This window comes from Prunus dulcis, chromosome 3 (genome assembly GCF_902201215.1).
Source record: "Prunus dulcis chromosome 3, ALMONDv2, whole genome shotgun sequence".
Lineage (NCBI taxonomy): Eukaryota > Viridiplantae > Streptophyta > Magnoliopsida > Rosales > Rosaceae > Prunus > Prunus dulcis.
Window position 1 is genome coordinate 22,321,619 of NC_047652.1, and position 15,989 is coordinate 22,337,607.

At 38.6% G+C, this 15,989-nt stretch overlaps 5 protein-coding genes across 6 annotated transcripts; 2 read left to right on the plus strand and 3 right to left on the minus strand.

The window, feature by feature from the left end:
• Positions 1–656: 656 nt before the first annotated feature.
• On the minus strand, positions 657–5,046 carry LOC117623317 (uncharacterized protein YtfP). The gene is made up of 17 exons (XM_034354248.1): positions 4,858–5,046; positions 4,622–4,747; positions 4,468–4,527; positions 4,267–4,380; positions 4,101–4,188; positions 3,670–3,815; positions 3,491–3,592; positions 3,266–3,337; positions 3,092–3,191; positions 2,909–2,991; positions 2,403–2,480; positions 2,209–2,307; positions 2,061–2,111; positions 1,903–1,959; positions 1,728–1,769; positions 1,093–1,189; positions 657–978 (listed from the first exon to the last, which is right to left on the minus strand). The coding sequence occupies exons 1-16, from the start codon at positions 5,002–5,004 to the stop codon at positions 1,127–1,129; spliced, it is 1,428 nt and encodes a 475-aa protein (XP_034210139.1). The 5' UTR covers positions 5,005–5,046; the 3' UTR covers positions 657–978; positions 1,093–1,126.
• Positions 5,047–5,157: 111 nt separating this feature from the next.
• LOC117623156 (putative pentatricopeptide repeat-containing protein At3g28640) lies at positions 5,158–7,168 on the plus strand. Its single transcript, XM_034354026.1, has 2 exons — positions 5,158–6,889; positions 7,014–7,168. The coding sequence occupies exon 1, from the start codon at positions 5,225–5,227 to the stop codon at positions 6,734–6,736; it is 1,512 nt and encodes a 503-aa protein (XP_034209917.1). The 5' UTR covers positions 5,158–5,224; the 3' UTR covers positions 6,737–6,889; positions 7,014–7,168.
• A 123-nt stretch (positions 7,169–7,291) lies between these two features.
• LOC117623157 lies at positions 7,292–9,319 on the minus strand. 2 transcript variants are annotated; one of them, XM_034354028.1, is made up of 4 exons: positions 9,088–9,319; positions 8,315–8,941; positions 7,919–8,210; positions 7,292–7,611 (listed from the first exon to the last, which is right to left on the minus strand). In XM_034354028.1, exons 2-4 carry the CDS (start codon positions 8,933–8,935, stop codon positions 7,598–7,600), a joined length of 927 nt encoding a protein of 308 aa, XP_034209919.1. In that variant the 5' UTR covers positions 8,936–8,941; positions 9,088–9,319; the 3' UTR covers positions 7,292–7,597. The 2 variants fall into 2 exon arrangements, with proteins under 2 accessions (XP_034209919.1, XP_034209918.1); XM_034354027.1 differs by having other exon boundaries at positions 7,292–7,614.
• Positions 9,320–9,790: 471 nt separating this feature from the next.
• Positions 9,791–10,916, minus strand: LOC117623159. The gene is made up of 2 exons (XM_034354030.1): positions 10,737–10,916; positions 9,791–10,584 (listed from the first exon to the last, which is right to left on the minus strand). The coding sequence occupies exon 2, from the start codon at positions 10,563–10,565 to the stop codon at positions 9,912–9,914; it is 654 nt and encodes a 217-aa protein (XP_034209921.1). The 5' UTR covers positions 10,566–10,584; positions 10,737–10,916; the 3' UTR covers positions 9,791–9,911.
• Positions 10,917–12,212: 1,296 nt separating this feature from the next.
• Positions 12,213–13,305, plus strand: LOC117623158 (LOB domain-containing protein 27-like). The gene is made up of 2 exons (XM_034354029.1): positions 12,213–13,033; positions 13,203–13,305. Exons 1-2 carry the CDS (start codon positions 12,213–12,215, stop codon positions 13,303–13,305), a joined length of 924 nt encoding a protein of 307 aa, XP_034209920.1.
• The last annotated feature ends 2,684 nt before the right edge of the window (positions 13,306–15,989 follow it).

Below are 15,989 nucleotides of genomic sequence, written 5' to 3' on the forward strand. Positions count from 1 at the left end.
TTGATTGGAGGACCAACGTTCCAGATCGTCTGACCAAAATCCACTGGATTCTGGCCATATTCTACATACCCTCTTTTTTATTCTTCCGACTAAATAATTAATAATTAAACTTGATTGTTCTTTAAGTTTATCCGTGGAATTTATTTATATTTGCATGTGTTTAATTGTGGTGTGCCTTGTGGCCCAACTTTAATTTGGGCACATATGGCATTTTCGATGGTTTGCAAAAATTGGACCCGCAATTTTATTTTTCATGGTACGATGTGACAATCGTTCATTGGACCGCTAGATAGACGCGGCGTCAACGCTTTGAAAATTCATAAGCATGCTATTATTGAATTACTATTAAACAGAGTCAAAGTGCAACGTGGTGCAATTTCCAAACGTCAAGGAAAGGAAATATCCTCTGTCTAATCCAAGGGCCTGGTTGGGAAGACTCAGGGTGCGGCGCTAGTAGTGGGGACCACGCCGTCGCCCCTGGTATTGGTCACAGCATCCACAGCTAAATTAAGAATTAGTAATATCGACAAACGAGTTAGTGCGGTTGGTTACAGAGGTGAACTCGCTCCCTTGCACCAAGTTCGAATCCCCCCCCCGCGATAAATTTCATTAATTTAGATTATCATTTGTATAAAATAAATACAGAAAAAGGCAGCTGATTAAGATTTTAATTATCATTTATCACCCCGAACTCCACATTCAGCCTAGTGCACCTTTCAGAAACATGAAATCACATCCAGATAAGAAGATCAAATAAAAAACTCTTGTGATTCTGTGAATGCATGCAGCACTCACAAAAATAGTTTTTTAAGACGACAGAGATGTATTTGTTTGTTTCTTGAAAGCAAACGTATTTGGTCGTGACTCAGACTGACAAACAAAATTGTTAGGTAAAGAAAACAAGGGGGGTTTTCACGTTTAGTACTGTATTGTCAGGTCTTTCATAGCCATCAGCGGCAGCCTCTTCATCTGGACCATCTGTATAGTAGTTAAGCAATTAAATTGAGTCAACATTTATGAGCAAATACTTCTGTGTTGTCTCCTGTATCTTCCCGACATAAATAACCAGTTTAGCACCAAGAAATTGCTTACCAAGTTTGTCAAACATGTCCCTCGCATAGATAACTTAAGCACCAACCGCTTGTTTGCCAATACTAGTTCCTGCAATGTATCCGCCAGACCAAGCGTTCTGCAGCAAAAACAGCCCAAGGAGAACAGAGTGATGATTTTGAACTAACATATGATTATAAATGGCATGGTAGAACATTTTCAAAGTCTAACATGAGATGGGGAGCTAGACCATTAATCATGAATTTTCTCTCTTTGACTATTACATTATGCCAGTTGCAATTTCGATTATAGAACAAAGAAAAAAATTGCATTGGCCATCCTTTGATTTGAGCAGAACAAAAACATGCTTAAACCTGTCAAGATTATCAAGGACAAGGTCAAAGTCCATTATGATGATGGACGACAAGATATTAGATGGGAAAATCTCCACCAATGGTTCTTACGAGTTGAATATTTGACCATGTAAACCCAAATCTTGAGCAAGGCAATGTTTTCAACACCAACAATTTATTCTTAGTGCCAGACTTTGCATGCAGTGACTTTAGAAGAAGGCCTCTGAAAATTTAAGTTAATATTCAAACATACTACAGTTATGGTATTAACAACCTGTTAAATGGTTATAATTTGTCATTTCTTTTATATGAGAGGTCTTTTACCTGAAAATTGAAACCACCAGTTATCCCATCAACGTTCAGTACCTGAAAACAGATGTTTACTTTTCAGCACCATAAGTAGGACACCATGTGCCTGTATGTACATGCACGAGTGCAAGTATGGATTGTTTTTTATTTTTTTCCAATGAACAAAACAAGTATTTTCCATGCATACTACCTCTCCAGCAAAGAATAGATGTGACTGGATTTTGCTTTCCATCGTATTCATCGATATCTTCACAAAAGCAAGAAACACAATTACACTTCTAATATGTGTGTGTGTGTGTGTGTGAGAGAGAGAGAGAGAGAGAGAGAGAGAGAGAGAGAGAGAGAGACCTCAGAGAGTGGAACACCACCAGCAGTGACAAATTCATCCTTATATTGACTCTTCACCATGAAATGAAGCACATATTTCAATAAGGTGCAAAAGATTTGTCTTAAAGAAAAAACTTGGGGGGTGCAGAGCAGGTTTACCAAAACCTACCTTTCCTGTAACATAAAAGTTGCAATGCTTTAACATATGTGCGAGAGAAATTAATGAGTTCTTTGAAATGGAAGCCCACAAGGTATCACCAAGTAAACCCTACACACGAATATTGAAAGAAAAATATATCTATGAGGCTAATTTCTCTTTAAGAGTGCAACATATCATGTTTAAGCTTGGAACAAAAATAAAACCTGGCGACCCAATATATATATCCAAAATCTCTTCACAAGGCCAAATTCTGAAGGATATGAATTGGACAGTTTTTGCTTCTGCAGGGGTATAGGCAAAAAGCAAGAGAATTGTCAATTCAAGGCACAACAAATTGCAAGAGTATAATGTAAGTGAGAAGTATTTAGAATAAAATTAAGCGTATTGTGTCACAGTCCTAACATAAGTGAATATATAAACATGGCACACGTCTTCAGTTGATAAGATTGTCACACCAACTTCTTCCGAACCTAAGGCATTATGTCACTACTGGTTCACACCAACTTCTTCCAAACCTAAGTATTTGTAAGTCCACCTTCTTATGCAAAACCCAGATACATAGTTGGGTGTGCTCAATTATAAACCCACCTAGCCCCATCGTTACTCATAAAGAAACTAGTTCCACAGTTTCACTTTGACCATGACATTTGATTAAATAGAAATCTACAAGTTCACCAAGGAAGCAATAAGAGTTAAGACCAAGGACTACCGCAAACCAATTTTTGTGTTGGGTGAGGATTGACTTCAGATGTTCTATATGCACATCAGGTGTGAAGTCTACAATAAGAGTCCCTGCATCCAGATGCTACCAAGTTGAGAAAAAACAATATTTCAAAGGTAATGAAAAGATGCGGCCGGAAAAATAAAATAACAAAAGAAGAAATCTCCTTTCCTTTGTATCCTGAACTGGATAAAACACAGGCACCCCAAGCAGATAACCGAAGAATTGCAGGCCCACTGAATCCCCAGTGCGTGACCAACACAGGTCCAACCTACAGTTCCAAATATTTTGGATATGGCACATGAATTATTGAAAATCTAAATGATGGCAACAAATAAAACATGCCTGCGTAAGCTGTGGTATATTCCTTCGGGCATTCTCTATTTTCAGTGTTGCCTTAACTTTAGGGAATGTAATCTGAATGTGATTACAAAAAAACAAAGGGTTAAGAACCATACACAAGCTTGTTTCTCTCGAGTACACATGTTTCATAAGCAAATAAAGACAATGATGGTTAATAATTTGATACGCAGTAAGCAAAGGATTTTGATCATTATGAAAGAAAATTACCCCTGACAAATCTGCCAGCCGTGGATCCTCAATCTTGAAAGTAAATAAGCTTGGTACTGGATCTACAATTGAATGACCAAGCTGAGATGCAAGACTGTAACCCTGACACAAGAACAAAGACATTTCAACAAACTCAATCCATCAACATGACAAGCAAAGGAATAAGGATCTATTACAACCTGCTTGCTATTACCGCTGGCAATCAAAAGATAATCAGCTTCAACATATTCAGGGGAACTGAAGGTGCGCTTTTCAATCCCTAGAAGAAATTTCCCTCCAGCAGTAGGAGATGCAGTTATCACAGCTTTTCCAGTCTGCAGAGAAACTGGTTGAGGAACCAATTTCAGCACAAACAACTTGCAAGTCATACTGTTAGAACTCTGCCACTCAAGCATCCTGATTTGGATGTTAGATAAATATTATAAGACCGAGAAAGGAGTAGAGAGGACTAGTTGTCTATGAAATGACAACATACTGCTGAAAATAACTTCTTGCCAAATAAAAGCCATCTTAGATGTAGCTTTTCAACAAGAGCCCCATAAAGGTTAATACAAAGGAACAGACTGAAGTGATCAAATAGCAGCATCATTCCATCAGTGGACAAACATACCTCCCAGTCGTGTCGATTCAGACATGAGACAATCAATTATCGTAGACGAACTGTTGCTGACAGGAAATACCCTTCCATCGTCCTCAATCTACGGTCAGCAGAGAACAAATTAAACATGCACAATAAACACACGTGTAAAGAAACTGACATGTAGCTTGGTACCAACCTTCAGCCTAACCCCATGTTCAGAAAACCAGGACATGGTATCAACTGGCCCATGCACATTGAAGAATGCTCCTCTCAATTCTTTATGACCCCTAGGGTAATTTTCTGCCAACATCTACGACCAAAATCATCATTCTGAGCAAAACCAAAATGTATGCATGCAAGATGTTCTAATTTCAATTTAACCTCATGTATTTACTACCTTATTATCAACACAACGCCCATTTGTCACATTGCATCGGCCTCCTCCAGAAATTTTTACCTGCCAATAACAAATGGATAATAAACCAACTTGGCTTAATAATCTCCGATTCTTGCCGTGAAAAAAAAAAAAAACCTTGTGAAAAGAGACTTACCTTGGATAGAGGCTTTCCTTTCTCAATGACCACTACATTGAGATTAGGAGCCAGAGTTTTAGCTCTAATTGCTCCATAAACCCCAGCTGCTCCGCCCCCAACTACCACCAGTAGCTCTTCACTTGTCTACCCATCAAACAACTCAAACAAATAAGTTCAAAATCTTCTAAAGAACATGAAGATAAAAAATTGCGTCTTAGAAACAAAGATAGATGAAAAAATTATTATCATGCTACCTTATTTTGAGCTCTGGGGATGGCAGTCGAAGTAAATTTTCTTTTATTGAGGGTTGAAATAAGACCGCCATTGTTTTTGGTGGTAGTTGCAGCTTCTGAGCAGACCCTAGAGTGAAGGAGGACGAAGCGCGCCAAGGTGAAGCTCATGGGCGCTCCCTCCTGTCTATTCGATTTACGATGCCAGTTGCTTGCACCGTCGCTGCGGATAAAGCAAAAACGGTAGGGTGTGGGATTATGACGTGGCAGGAGTCATACAGAACGACGTGTCGTTGCTATCCCTCTCTTTTTTGGTCAAACTCCTATCCCTCTCTTGGTTTTCAATTCTTCCCCCAACGGCTTCAATACATGCACGCAGACGTATACGTATATGAGCCGGTTCTTCTGCAACAGTAGCATACAAGCATGGAAGCGATGCATGTCTTTAGCACAAGGCTGCAGCAACATGCGCAAACTCAAAGCCACCCACGCCATCTTCATCACCAATGGCCTCCACCTCAACAACTACGCCATCAGCAAGCTCATCGCCTTCTGCGCGCTATCGAACTCTGGTGACCTTTCGTATGCGTCTCTTCTGTTCAACCAAATCCAGACCCCAAATTCTTACCTGTACAATACCCTCATCAGGGCCTACTCTCGCAGTTCTCAGCCTCATTTGGCTGTGCATTATTTCCTTCTCATGTTGAAACAGAGCAGCTTGGGACCCGATAATTATACTTTCAACTTTGTCATCTTGGCTTGCGCAAATTGCTCTTGGCTAGTTTCGGGCAGGCAAATTCACAATTGGGTTGTTAAAAATGGGTTGTTTTTAGTGGATGCTCATGTTCAGACAGCCCTCGTTAGACTTTATGCCGAGTGCAAGGTTTTGGATGAATCCAAGAAGGTGTTTGATGAAATTCCTGAGAGAGATGTTATACAGTGGAATGTTCTTATGAATGGGTATGTTAGGTGTGGTTTGGCTTCTGAGGCTTTGAAGGTTTTCCGGGATATGTTGGTAACTGGGTTTGAGCCTGACAACTTCTGTGTAGCTACTGGGCTAGCGGCTTGTGCTCATTTGGGGGCTCTTCGGCAGGGGAAGTGGATTGATGAGTATGTTAAAAAGAGGACAGGGTTGAAGTCAGATGTGTTTATCGGGACTGCGCTTGTTGATATGTATGCCAAGTGTGGTTGTATAGATTTGGCTGTGGAAGCCTTTGAGGGAATGACAAAGAGGAATGTGGTCTCATGGGCGGCTATGATTGGGGGTTTTGCAGCACATGGATGTGCAACTAATGCAATTCATAGCTTGGAGAGAATGCAAGTGGATGATGGTCTAAGGCCCGATGGGGTCGTCCTTCTTGTAGTGCTAATGGCTTGTACTCATGCAGGTCTCCTGGAGAAGGGTAAGCTTCTATTAGACAACATGAAAACTCAATACGGGATTGTGCCCAAATATGAGCATTATAGCTGTGTTATAGACTTGCTCTGTAAGGCAGGTCGGTTAAATGAAGCACTTAAGCTTATCAGAAGAATGCCCATGAAGCCACTTGCTTCTGTCTGGGGTGCTTTACTGAGTGGGTGCCGAATCCATAATAATGTAGATCTTGCAGAGCTTGCTGTTAAAGAACTTCTACAGCTAGAAAATGATGTCAGGGGAGAGGAAGTCGGTGCTTATGTTCAGTTATCAAACATCTATTTGGGTGCACTGAGAAGTGAAGATGCAATTAGGATACGGAAGATGATCGGTGAAAGTGGAATCAAGAAGACACCAGGATGCAGTATGATAGAGGTGGATGGGAAGGTTAATGAGTTTGTTTCAGGAGACGTATCACATTCACATCAAGCATGGATATGCGCAATGCTGGACCTAATATGTGCTGACTCAATTCAGGACCCTTTCTAGATTATGTTGAATGGTTTGCATACTTAACGGTTCTGGATCCTCAAGCGTTATGACTTCTCATTGCCCATGGCTGCTCAAATGTTCGTATCAAGCTGGTTTCACATAGACTTCACCCGCTACTGGGCAATGTCTGAAGGAAGATGCATGGTTAACGTAGAATTCTTTCCTATAACCGATCCTATATACCTTATTTCATATTATTAACCCTTTAATCACAAGCATTGAGATGACAAGTATTCCTGGAAGATAATTATAATTTAAAGATTTATCTTTGCAGGATGATGGACTCTCAGTCTTCGATTACTAAGTGCTTTTGGTCACCACCTGCAACAGAGACTGGTACGATGGTAAATCTGCTTAAAATTCTTCATCTGATCATGGAAACACTACCAGATTTAATAGCACCATCCCGATTTCCTAATGTATATCAACTCCATGAATTATATGTTATAGTTTTAATGAGATTATAGATGGATTGGTTTCTCATGGATTCTACTTACTGATCTCAATTATAAACTTCAACCTCGCATTAGTAACCATACAATTGGAATACAGTTGGTTGTGCTAAATGAGACTTGTCTTATTTGTTCTCATACATCAAGAATATCAAAAAATGAACAAAGTAATTGGGTCTAGCCCTGAAAATTTTCATGAACCAATTTACTGAATAATCATCTAGAAAAGACATTTCCTTTGCTTTTGTGCATGATTTGCTACTTCCCCTCTGTAGCGATGTGAATGATGAGTTATGGTTATTCCACTCTACTTCCTATCTGTGTTTGCAAATTTGAGCAGATTCAGAACTGAACGTATAGAATAAGTGGGCATCTGATGTTCGCAGGTTTTGCAAATTCAGTCCAGTCACAAGTCACTTGCTGCTGGTGAGGGACACAAGACAACCATTGTTAAACCAGCATGGATATACAAATAAACAAGGTATATGTTTTATTACATTCAGACATGAAAACGTTTTCATTAAAACGTTTTTGGATTTGTATATGTGGGTCTATTGATGACTTAAATATGTTGAGAAATAATATGCATCACATTATCAGTAAATATGGTACAAAATAGTTTCATTACAATTCAAAAAGCTTAGTAGAATCACCGATATATCTAACATGTTTAGAACCATCAAGATGAAGACATGAAAACCTGTTTAAGACCTTGAGAACTACGAACCTTCAGATGAAGAGGGAACCACAACAACATGCATATCATGGTTGTTTGGAGGAAGATGTAAACGAATGGGATACAGTTTCCCATTCAGTGGATTACGAGAACACACAACAATTTCCTCTAGCCCGGTCTCTTCCTTCAACTTTTTCTTCAACCCCTCTACCTCGCTACCCTTGAAGGAGAAGGAAAACTCTTCAGCTGAATCCTCGACATCTCCTTTATCATTAGCCACATGATAGTGGATCATTCTCCCTGCATCTTTCATCGGAGAACCATGATTGAATGACTCACTTGACTGCATTCAAGAACAAACAACAAAATCATCCAACTTATCACAAAAATACAATCAAATTTGATAGCCACGGAAAAATTAGAGTCGTCTTGTCGATCAAAACAAACCTCTTCTTTGGAAGTTCGTGGCGACCTAAGCTCAATCTTGGATGGAGATGTTGGTTCTGTAGGTTCTGCAAGCAGTTCAGGTGGTGGAGGGGGCGGGGGTAGAGCCACTGGTCTACGTTCTGGAGATTCAGGCTGGCGTTCTGGAGATTCAGGCCGAGGTTTCGGAGATTCAGGCCGAAACTCTATAACATCTATATCCCACAGAACCCAGTCCTGGCTTGCAGTTCTATGAGGGACATCATGGGTGATAGAGTTTCTCCAAGGCGGCACACCCCCATTTGCCCGCAAGAATTGGCCGTAGGGAGTCTTGAGCCTGACCTGACATCCCTCTCTTATAGGCTCCCATTCTAGAGAAGAATCCAATCTCTTTGGCAGGGTTTGTAGGACTTTCTTGCCTCTCAATCCTAGCCTGAACGGCATGTTGGCGGCTGTCAAATACTTGCCATAACAGCTTTTGAAACGTAAAGTGTTTGAATTTTTGACAAACTCCACGGTCCATCTCGCATTCCTCACCGTTCCATCCCGATCTTGGCATACCGACTCATGATCGTCGTCTGCTAATAGATATTTGTCGTGGTGGCTTCGTAAGCGTACCACTCTGGCTGTTTTGAACAACTCCATGTTTGTCTGAAAACAATAAGATTGATCAATTACTATGATTACGCACAGAACACAGAGAACCGATGGATTGAACAAAATGTATAACGTTAATTGTGAAGAGTTAAGAATGGTGATTAGTTTTTGTCTGAAATTTTGAAATGTAATTTGTATACCTTGAACTAAAACGGCAAATGATATGAAGCAAATTGGCGTCTTGCGTGATTTGTTTGTTAATGGCAAGGAATTAGAGGCAAAGGTTGACAAAGGTTGAGGAAATTAAGGAAACTATATATGAGAGGAAGATATATTAAGCCTAAGGGATGGTCTTATCTTATGGTTGAAAACCCAAATCAAAAAAGGTCGTTCAGAAAACAAACGCAAATACTGGATTTGGAGGAGCGGTGGTTGGGCATCTATTAGGCGTGGTGATCCAATCCAAGTTCAAATTCCAAATTTATATTTTCTGTTTTTTATTTTTTATTTTGTGTGTCTCTCTAATAACACCATCACACGTCTAATTTGACCCAACAATTATTTTACACCTTAAATTACGTGCTTTAATACTTGGAGAAATCTTCGTATATTCCGAATACACCAACCAGTACACATAGGACATTTAGAAATATTCTATACTCTACCACTTGACCTAAAAACCCATAAACCATAACATGCATTGCTTTGGTGGGTGGTGTGCATTTTTTTAAAAGACTTGCAATATATCTCTTCACCGTATCAATTACATCTTATCTAATTTCATGGTACTATTTATTCATTTGTTCAAACGATGGGCGCTTGTTAATTTATTTGTCATTACAAATGCAAAAAACCAACAAATTGCTAAATAGAAGAAGAAATTGAGTCAGTTGTATAGAAAAATATGGTCCGACCAAAATACATGAAACCAAGTTACACAAAGATCTTTTCTTTTTCTTTTTTCGATTACGAGTTACATTAAGATCTCGAGATCATAAGGTGGCAAATTCCGACATCAAGCATGCTAATTTTTTTTCGTATATGAAGGTGAATTCTGTTTGGGCGATGTAAGATCAATCTCCAGTGGAGATCCGGGCTCTGTTTGATCATGATCATCATCACCACCAGTACTACCAGCGTTATGATCACTATTAATATTTGTTTGTTCTCGTTGTCGTTGTCGTTCTTGTTGTTCTTGTTGTTGTTGATCATCCAGACGAATCTCCACAACATCCACATTCCACAAAATCCAATCTTTCGTTGTACTTCTCCAGTTAGGATTGTCGTGCGAGATGGAGTCTTTCCACGGCGGTAAGCTACACCCATTTGCACGCAAGTATTGCCCGTTGGCCGTCTTCAGCTTCACCTTGTATCCTTCTGCCACGCTCACAGGCTCCCATTCCACTATTGAATCCAATGTCCTCGGTAGGGTTTGCAATACCTTCTTGCTTTTGATTCCCAGAAGGTATGGCGTGCTTAAGGCTGTTAAGTATTTCCCAAAACAGCTCTTCAATCGTAACGTGTTCGAATTTTGGCTGATCAACTCCACCGTCCACTTTGCGTTCTTCACCGTGCCGTCGCGGTTCTGCCAAACCGAGACTTCATCGTCAGCGGCTAACAGGTATTTGTTATGGTGGCTTAGGAAGCGTACCACCTTGGCTTGCTTCAGAAACTCCATAACATATGCATGCACTGATCTGAACACAAACAAGAATTAATTTTAGGTTCATCCATATTATTACATGTGATATTAACATGCATGCATGCATGATTGAACAAAAAAAGGTGTAAGATCAACATTTTCTAATATATCTGTGCTAGCTTGAAATTAAATGCAATTAATTTGTACCTTGAATGAATATGCCTTGTCTTTTGGTGGCGGTCGCGACCGGAGCTTATGGAAGAACTAGAAATTAAGGTGGATTGATGTGTTTATTAATGGCAAGGGAATGGGGATTACAGAGGCAGAGGCGGCCTGAAGTTGAGGAAAGTACTTGATGAAACTATGAGGGAGAGGTATATAATTGAATTTAAAGGGATGGTTATGATTTTATTTACCAAAACAAAAAAATGAACTGAAAATTTTAAGAATTTTATATGAAGCCTACGCGTGAAAGTAAAGAATTTTAAGAATTTTGCACATGTCCCTCACTCATAGATATCGGCTAATTGGGTAAGAACTAATTAAGACCATATAAATGTGTGGTTCCTAATTCGTAGGGAACTAGTTAAGATTTTTAATTCGTACGGGACTAGCATAAGTTAAATGTGGGGTTTATCCTCTTCGAGTTTGATTACGAGGTCCACTTCCCAAACAATACTAATACGTTCTCAAAATCAGGAGGGTAGTTAGTTGATTTAATTTCAATTCTTTGCTTCTCCAAATAAATTTTATTAGTTAATTTTAATGTTAGATCTCTCTGTTATTGAAATGAACCTTTGTGACTAATGACTTTTTTTGACTGAATTATGAATGCAATCTCAGAATCTCTCAACAAAAAAAAAAAAATCATCAAGTTCACTAACACATAAGAAATTAAAAAAATATGTGGATTTGATTGGCTCAAAACCAGGAGAGGGTAGTTGATTCAATTCCAATCACTTACTTCCTCATTCCAAGTAAACATGTCATAATATTGAAGCTATTCTTGATGTGAGTTATGTTGTCACATTAAAAATTAAACATAAATGCATGACCATTTTAATCTTCAATTTATAATTATCATGATCATAAAATTTGATTTTCAATTATAATTCCAATATTTATCTCACTTATTTTTTTTTTCAAATTGAATACAAAAACAGAAAACTAGATCTTCAGACTTCTAATTGTTGTGAAACTTATAGAGTCTACTTTCTTTGTCATTCTTTTGGCACAAACAAGATACAAAAGAAGAGTTATTTACACTAATATACTTCATATATTATAACAATTTCTCTGCCATGGGAAAGGCAATTTAAAAGATGGGTGATGATTTCTGTCCACAAAACACACTTGATCTAATTCCAATGTTGATTTTGGCACATCATTAGGCCCAAGCCAATTAGCTTAATTAGTAGTTAGCTTCTTTAATTGATTGAGGGGCATACAAGTGATTTTCAGCTAACCGTACAACTGTGTATAAATATATAACTCCGAGATACTCAAAAATCAGTTCAACAAGATCTACATTTGAAGAGAGAAACATTCAAATTTTACTTGGTCTTCTAATCACAACTCAGTCTTATCAATCGCAAATCCAACCTGCTTTTTGATGATCAAACCAAACCAATATCTTATATTCATCTTTTTCAACAAAACAAACACTCCAATCAATCTGGATTGATGATCATTAAAACCATCGATGAATGTACATTCTACCCTACAATGACGATCAAAGGAGGCACAAGCCAAGCCTGTGCTGCGTGCAAATACCAAAGACGACGGTGCGCTAAGGACTGCCCTCTCTCTCCCCACTTCCCGGCCGATCAGCCCAAGATGTTCCAAAACGCACACCGTTTGTACGGCGTCTCCAACATAATGAAGATCCGAAAGCAAGTTCATCCCGAGCAACAAAACGAGGCGATGAGATCAATCATATATGAATCCAACATGCGTGCCAAATTTCCAGTCACTGGCTGCATGGGCATCATAAACCAATTGAACTTCCAATTACAACAAGCCATCGAGGAGCTTCGTTATGTCAGAACACATCTCGTAATTTGCAAGGACCAATGCCAATATCGAATCCCTCCCTCTCCCCCACATTACTCATCATGTCCTTCCTCGCAATTGCAACTAGGAATGCCTTCCAACAACGACGCCTCCGCCGCTCTGACAATTTATCAGCACCAATATCAGTATGCTTCTGCTGGTGGCGGTGCCGCAGGGATGTCCTTTGTGGCTAATGAGTATCTTGCAAATGGACTTAGTGCGGTTTATATTGACGACAATGATGTGGTAAAACCACTTAGGGTTCAACATCCTTATTATAGCGATAACAATGTTGATCAACTTATGGCTGTTCAGTCTAATTTGGTTTCCTCACAAGCCTTTCCTATCCACCAAGAAATGGATGTTCCTCACGATTACGATGACATTCCATTTGATACAATTGCTGATGATCGGCAATCGTATATCGAATCCAAAGAAGCCTGTGAGTCAAGGTAATTTGTGCTAGCTCCACACATTTAATCTTATATATATATATATATATATATATATATATATTAACTAGTGTAGTGGTTCGGAATAATTCCTCCCCCAAGAAAGGTTCTCGGTTCCAGTCCTAGCAACCGTATAGTGATTAACAAACTTAATTAAACTTATTTGCAGTGCTGAATCATCGTTCAAGGGTACCACGCAATCTATTGAACAGGTGTCACAGAATGATCTCAAGAGTGCGGCAGCATGCTTCAGCCTAACAAGTGTGAAATAGATAGCAACGGGAACAAGTGAAGTTAATTTCAACACGAGCTCTCCTTAGTTTTCCATTCTTTTTTACTACTTTATTTGTTTTCACATTCTAGTGTTAAAAACCTCATAGATTTGACATATTTGTTTGCACGATTCATTGAATAAGAGAGATTTTTTCATGGCCTGAATTTGATGTGATGTTTTGGATTTGAAAAAAAAATTGTAGGAATGCCTTAGCATTGCTTATAGGGTTGCCAGTGTCACACTTCTCCCAAGATCGCATGTCTACACAACCACATTCCAAATAGAAACTACCAGGGTTCTATATGGTTGTTAGTTTATGTATAAATTTTAGTGTAATCCATTCTAATTAGATTAGGCACCCAATATGGATTTAGCCAAGGGCAAAACTACATATAGGCTGCCTTAGGCTGTAGCCCGGTGCGACTTTTGTCCCAAATAGTTTTGACAACACATAATTTTAAGATTTCGACATTTTAACCCACCTCCGCCAGCTCCAATGTGTGCATGTTCTTCAATTTTTTGACTGGCTAGTTAAGAAAAGTCATAGTTTTCTAGTTTAGATCATGTTTGCATCACTCAATTAGTTTAATTTAGTCGGTCTTGGCTTGATTTAATTTCGTTTTTTCGGTTAACAAAATATTAGGCCACCCCTTTGATTTCTACTTCCCCCTTGGAGTTAGCTATACTTCATATTTGATGCATGCCTCATATCTCACATGTGAAGTATGATTTCATAAATGAAGAATAGAAAAAAGTTGTGTTTTGTCTTATATTATGTTAATATTCAGAAACAACCCTGCCGAATATCCTCATCAACTTGGGTATAACCATCGTGCAGAATTTGCTCCAGGTGAAATGGTAAAGCATGAAGATAAATCAAACCCTGCACTGCACGAGTAGGATTTACGCACCGCCAACTTGGAACTTGGGCTAAATCAAACATGTTGGCGATAGATTGATATGAAGTACACATACAAGATTCCCTTGTCATTGCCAAATGGTGTTTCTGAATTTGTACTTAATAAAGAAAACAGATGTTTACATATATTAATCTAACAGATTTACACATACATCTAATTTAATCAAGGGGACGTCATAGGCTATAACTGAGGAAACTAGTTGTCAAAACAAGGCAGCTAACGGGGTCTAGCCTAGTGAAAAAAGATGAGATATTTAGTGATATACCCATTTCTAGCACTAATATTATAAATAAACCCTACACAATTGAATTCCTATAAACAAACCCAAAAAAAACCCAAAAAATGATAGCTAGCCTTATTGAATTTAATATTGATTATTAAATTACTTTGATGCCCTATTGAGTGCTTTTGGTATTTTTATGAGATTTTGGGGTTGGGCTTGTTTTAAGAAATTGATGGCAGTTTTGTAATTTATAAGAAGTTAAAAGCTTTTTTGTTATGTTGTAAATGGGCTTTGGGTGTGTTTCTAAAGTCCATTTTATATAGGGTATTTTTATAATTTGGGCCCCCATATTGGGTATAATAGTGAATCTCCCAAAAAAGATCTTGATTTGTAGACCAGAGATTTTAAGTTCGAATCCCCACGATATCATAATTGTGTGTGTGAAAAATTCACATCCTCTATAGTTTAGACAATCGTTTTGCTTGTCCTCGAAAAAAAAAAAAGTCAAAAAAAGCCAAAGAACCGTCTTTCCATTTCATGTAGTCTTTTAACACCGTTGCAGGCCTTTGGTCTCTCATGGATTACTCTATTTGAAAGCTCACATCTCAAACCAAAGCCAGATAAATAAATAAATAGAAAATTGTTATAAAATGAACGGAATATGTGCTAAAATATTGAGCTGCACGTAAAGTAGATGAGACACAACATTTAACGAGGTTCGGTTATGCCTACGTCCTCGGAGAGCAGTAGCAGTAACTTTTCCATTATATAAAATAATAGGGCTACAACTTTAGTATTTACAATATGTGTGGCTCACTGAATTTTCTCTCTTGGAGAATTTCTCTCTGTTCTCTTTCCTATCCACTCACTCACCTTCTTTCTTCCTCCTCTTCCTCTTCACTAAGCACTCTCTTCTCCTGATGGAGGTATCTATTTATAGGCCTAAGACATTGGCTGTTCAGTTCACAAGATAATTGGCAGACAAACATCATTAATATTCTTCAATCAATTGAGTAGTGGGGCTTGCCATTTTGGGATCCACATTGTTGACTTTACAACACTCCCCCTTGGATACCACAAATGATATGTTAGTTGCATCATTAAAGACTTGCTTGGAGAAAACCTAGTGAGGTAGAAAACTGATGGAAGGAAGAAAGAAGAGTACAACAATCTGTATAGCATACTTCTGGATGCTCCCCCTGATTAATATCTCCCCCTGATGTCTTCATGACTATCTTTTGGAGTGAGAATCTTTCGGAGTGAGTGGAGGATGTAGCCATTAACAATTCTCGTAGTTGAGTAAGTAAATATATTTCCAGTGAGCTATCTCTATGTAAATCATAGAAATTTTCAGAGTCCGCATTTCCAACAAAACTTAGGCTATTTGTAAGTTCACTTGAAAGAATATGCCCGTACATGGTGTTATGCGGAGATAGCATCAAATATACCTCACATCATCCCAAAATGATGGTGATGGAGTTGAGCTCTATCTGGAAAATATGATGTCCGGTCCAATATACTTCCGAAAAATCCTTAAAG

Bases quoted from the DNA above. Each gene is read 5' to 3' on its own strand.
- LOC117623159 (XM_034354030.1), bottom strand. From the start codon at position 10,565: ATGGAGTTTCTGAAGCAAGCCAAGGTGGTACGCTTCCTAAGCCACCAT.
- LOC117623156 (XM_034354026.1), top strand. From the start codon at position 5,225: ATGAGCCGGTTCTTCTGCAACAGTAGCATACAAGCATGGAAGCGATGC.
- LOC117623158 (XM_034354029.1), top strand. From the start codon at position 12,213: ATGATCATTAAAACCATCGATGAATGTACATTCTACCCTACAATGACG. The intron at 13,034-13,202 runs GTAATTTGTGCT...ACTTATTTGCAG, and splicing joins AAAGAAGCCTGTGAGTCAAG to TGCTGAATCATCGTTCAAGG.
- LOC117623157 (XM_034354027.1), bottom strand. From the start codon at position 8,935: ATGGAGTTGTTCAAAACAGCCAGAGTGGTACGCTTACGAAGCCACCAC. The intron at 8,211-8,314 runs GTTTGTTTTGAT...TCTTGAATGCAG, and splicing joins CACGAACTTCCAAAGAAGAG to TCAAGTGAGTCATTCAATCA.
- LOC117623317 (XM_034354248.1), bottom strand. From the start codon at position 5,004: ATGAGCTTCACCTTGGCGCGCTTCGTCCTCCTTCACTCTAGGGTCTGC. The intron at 4,748-4,857 runs GTAGCATGATAA...TTTGATGGGTAG, and splicing joins TCCCCAGAGCTCAAAATAAG to ACAAGTGAAGAGCTACTGGT. The intron at 4,528-4,621 runs GTAAGTCTCTTT...TGTTATTGGCAG, and splicing joins AAGGAAAGCCTCTATCCAAG to GTAAAAATTTCTGGAGGAGG.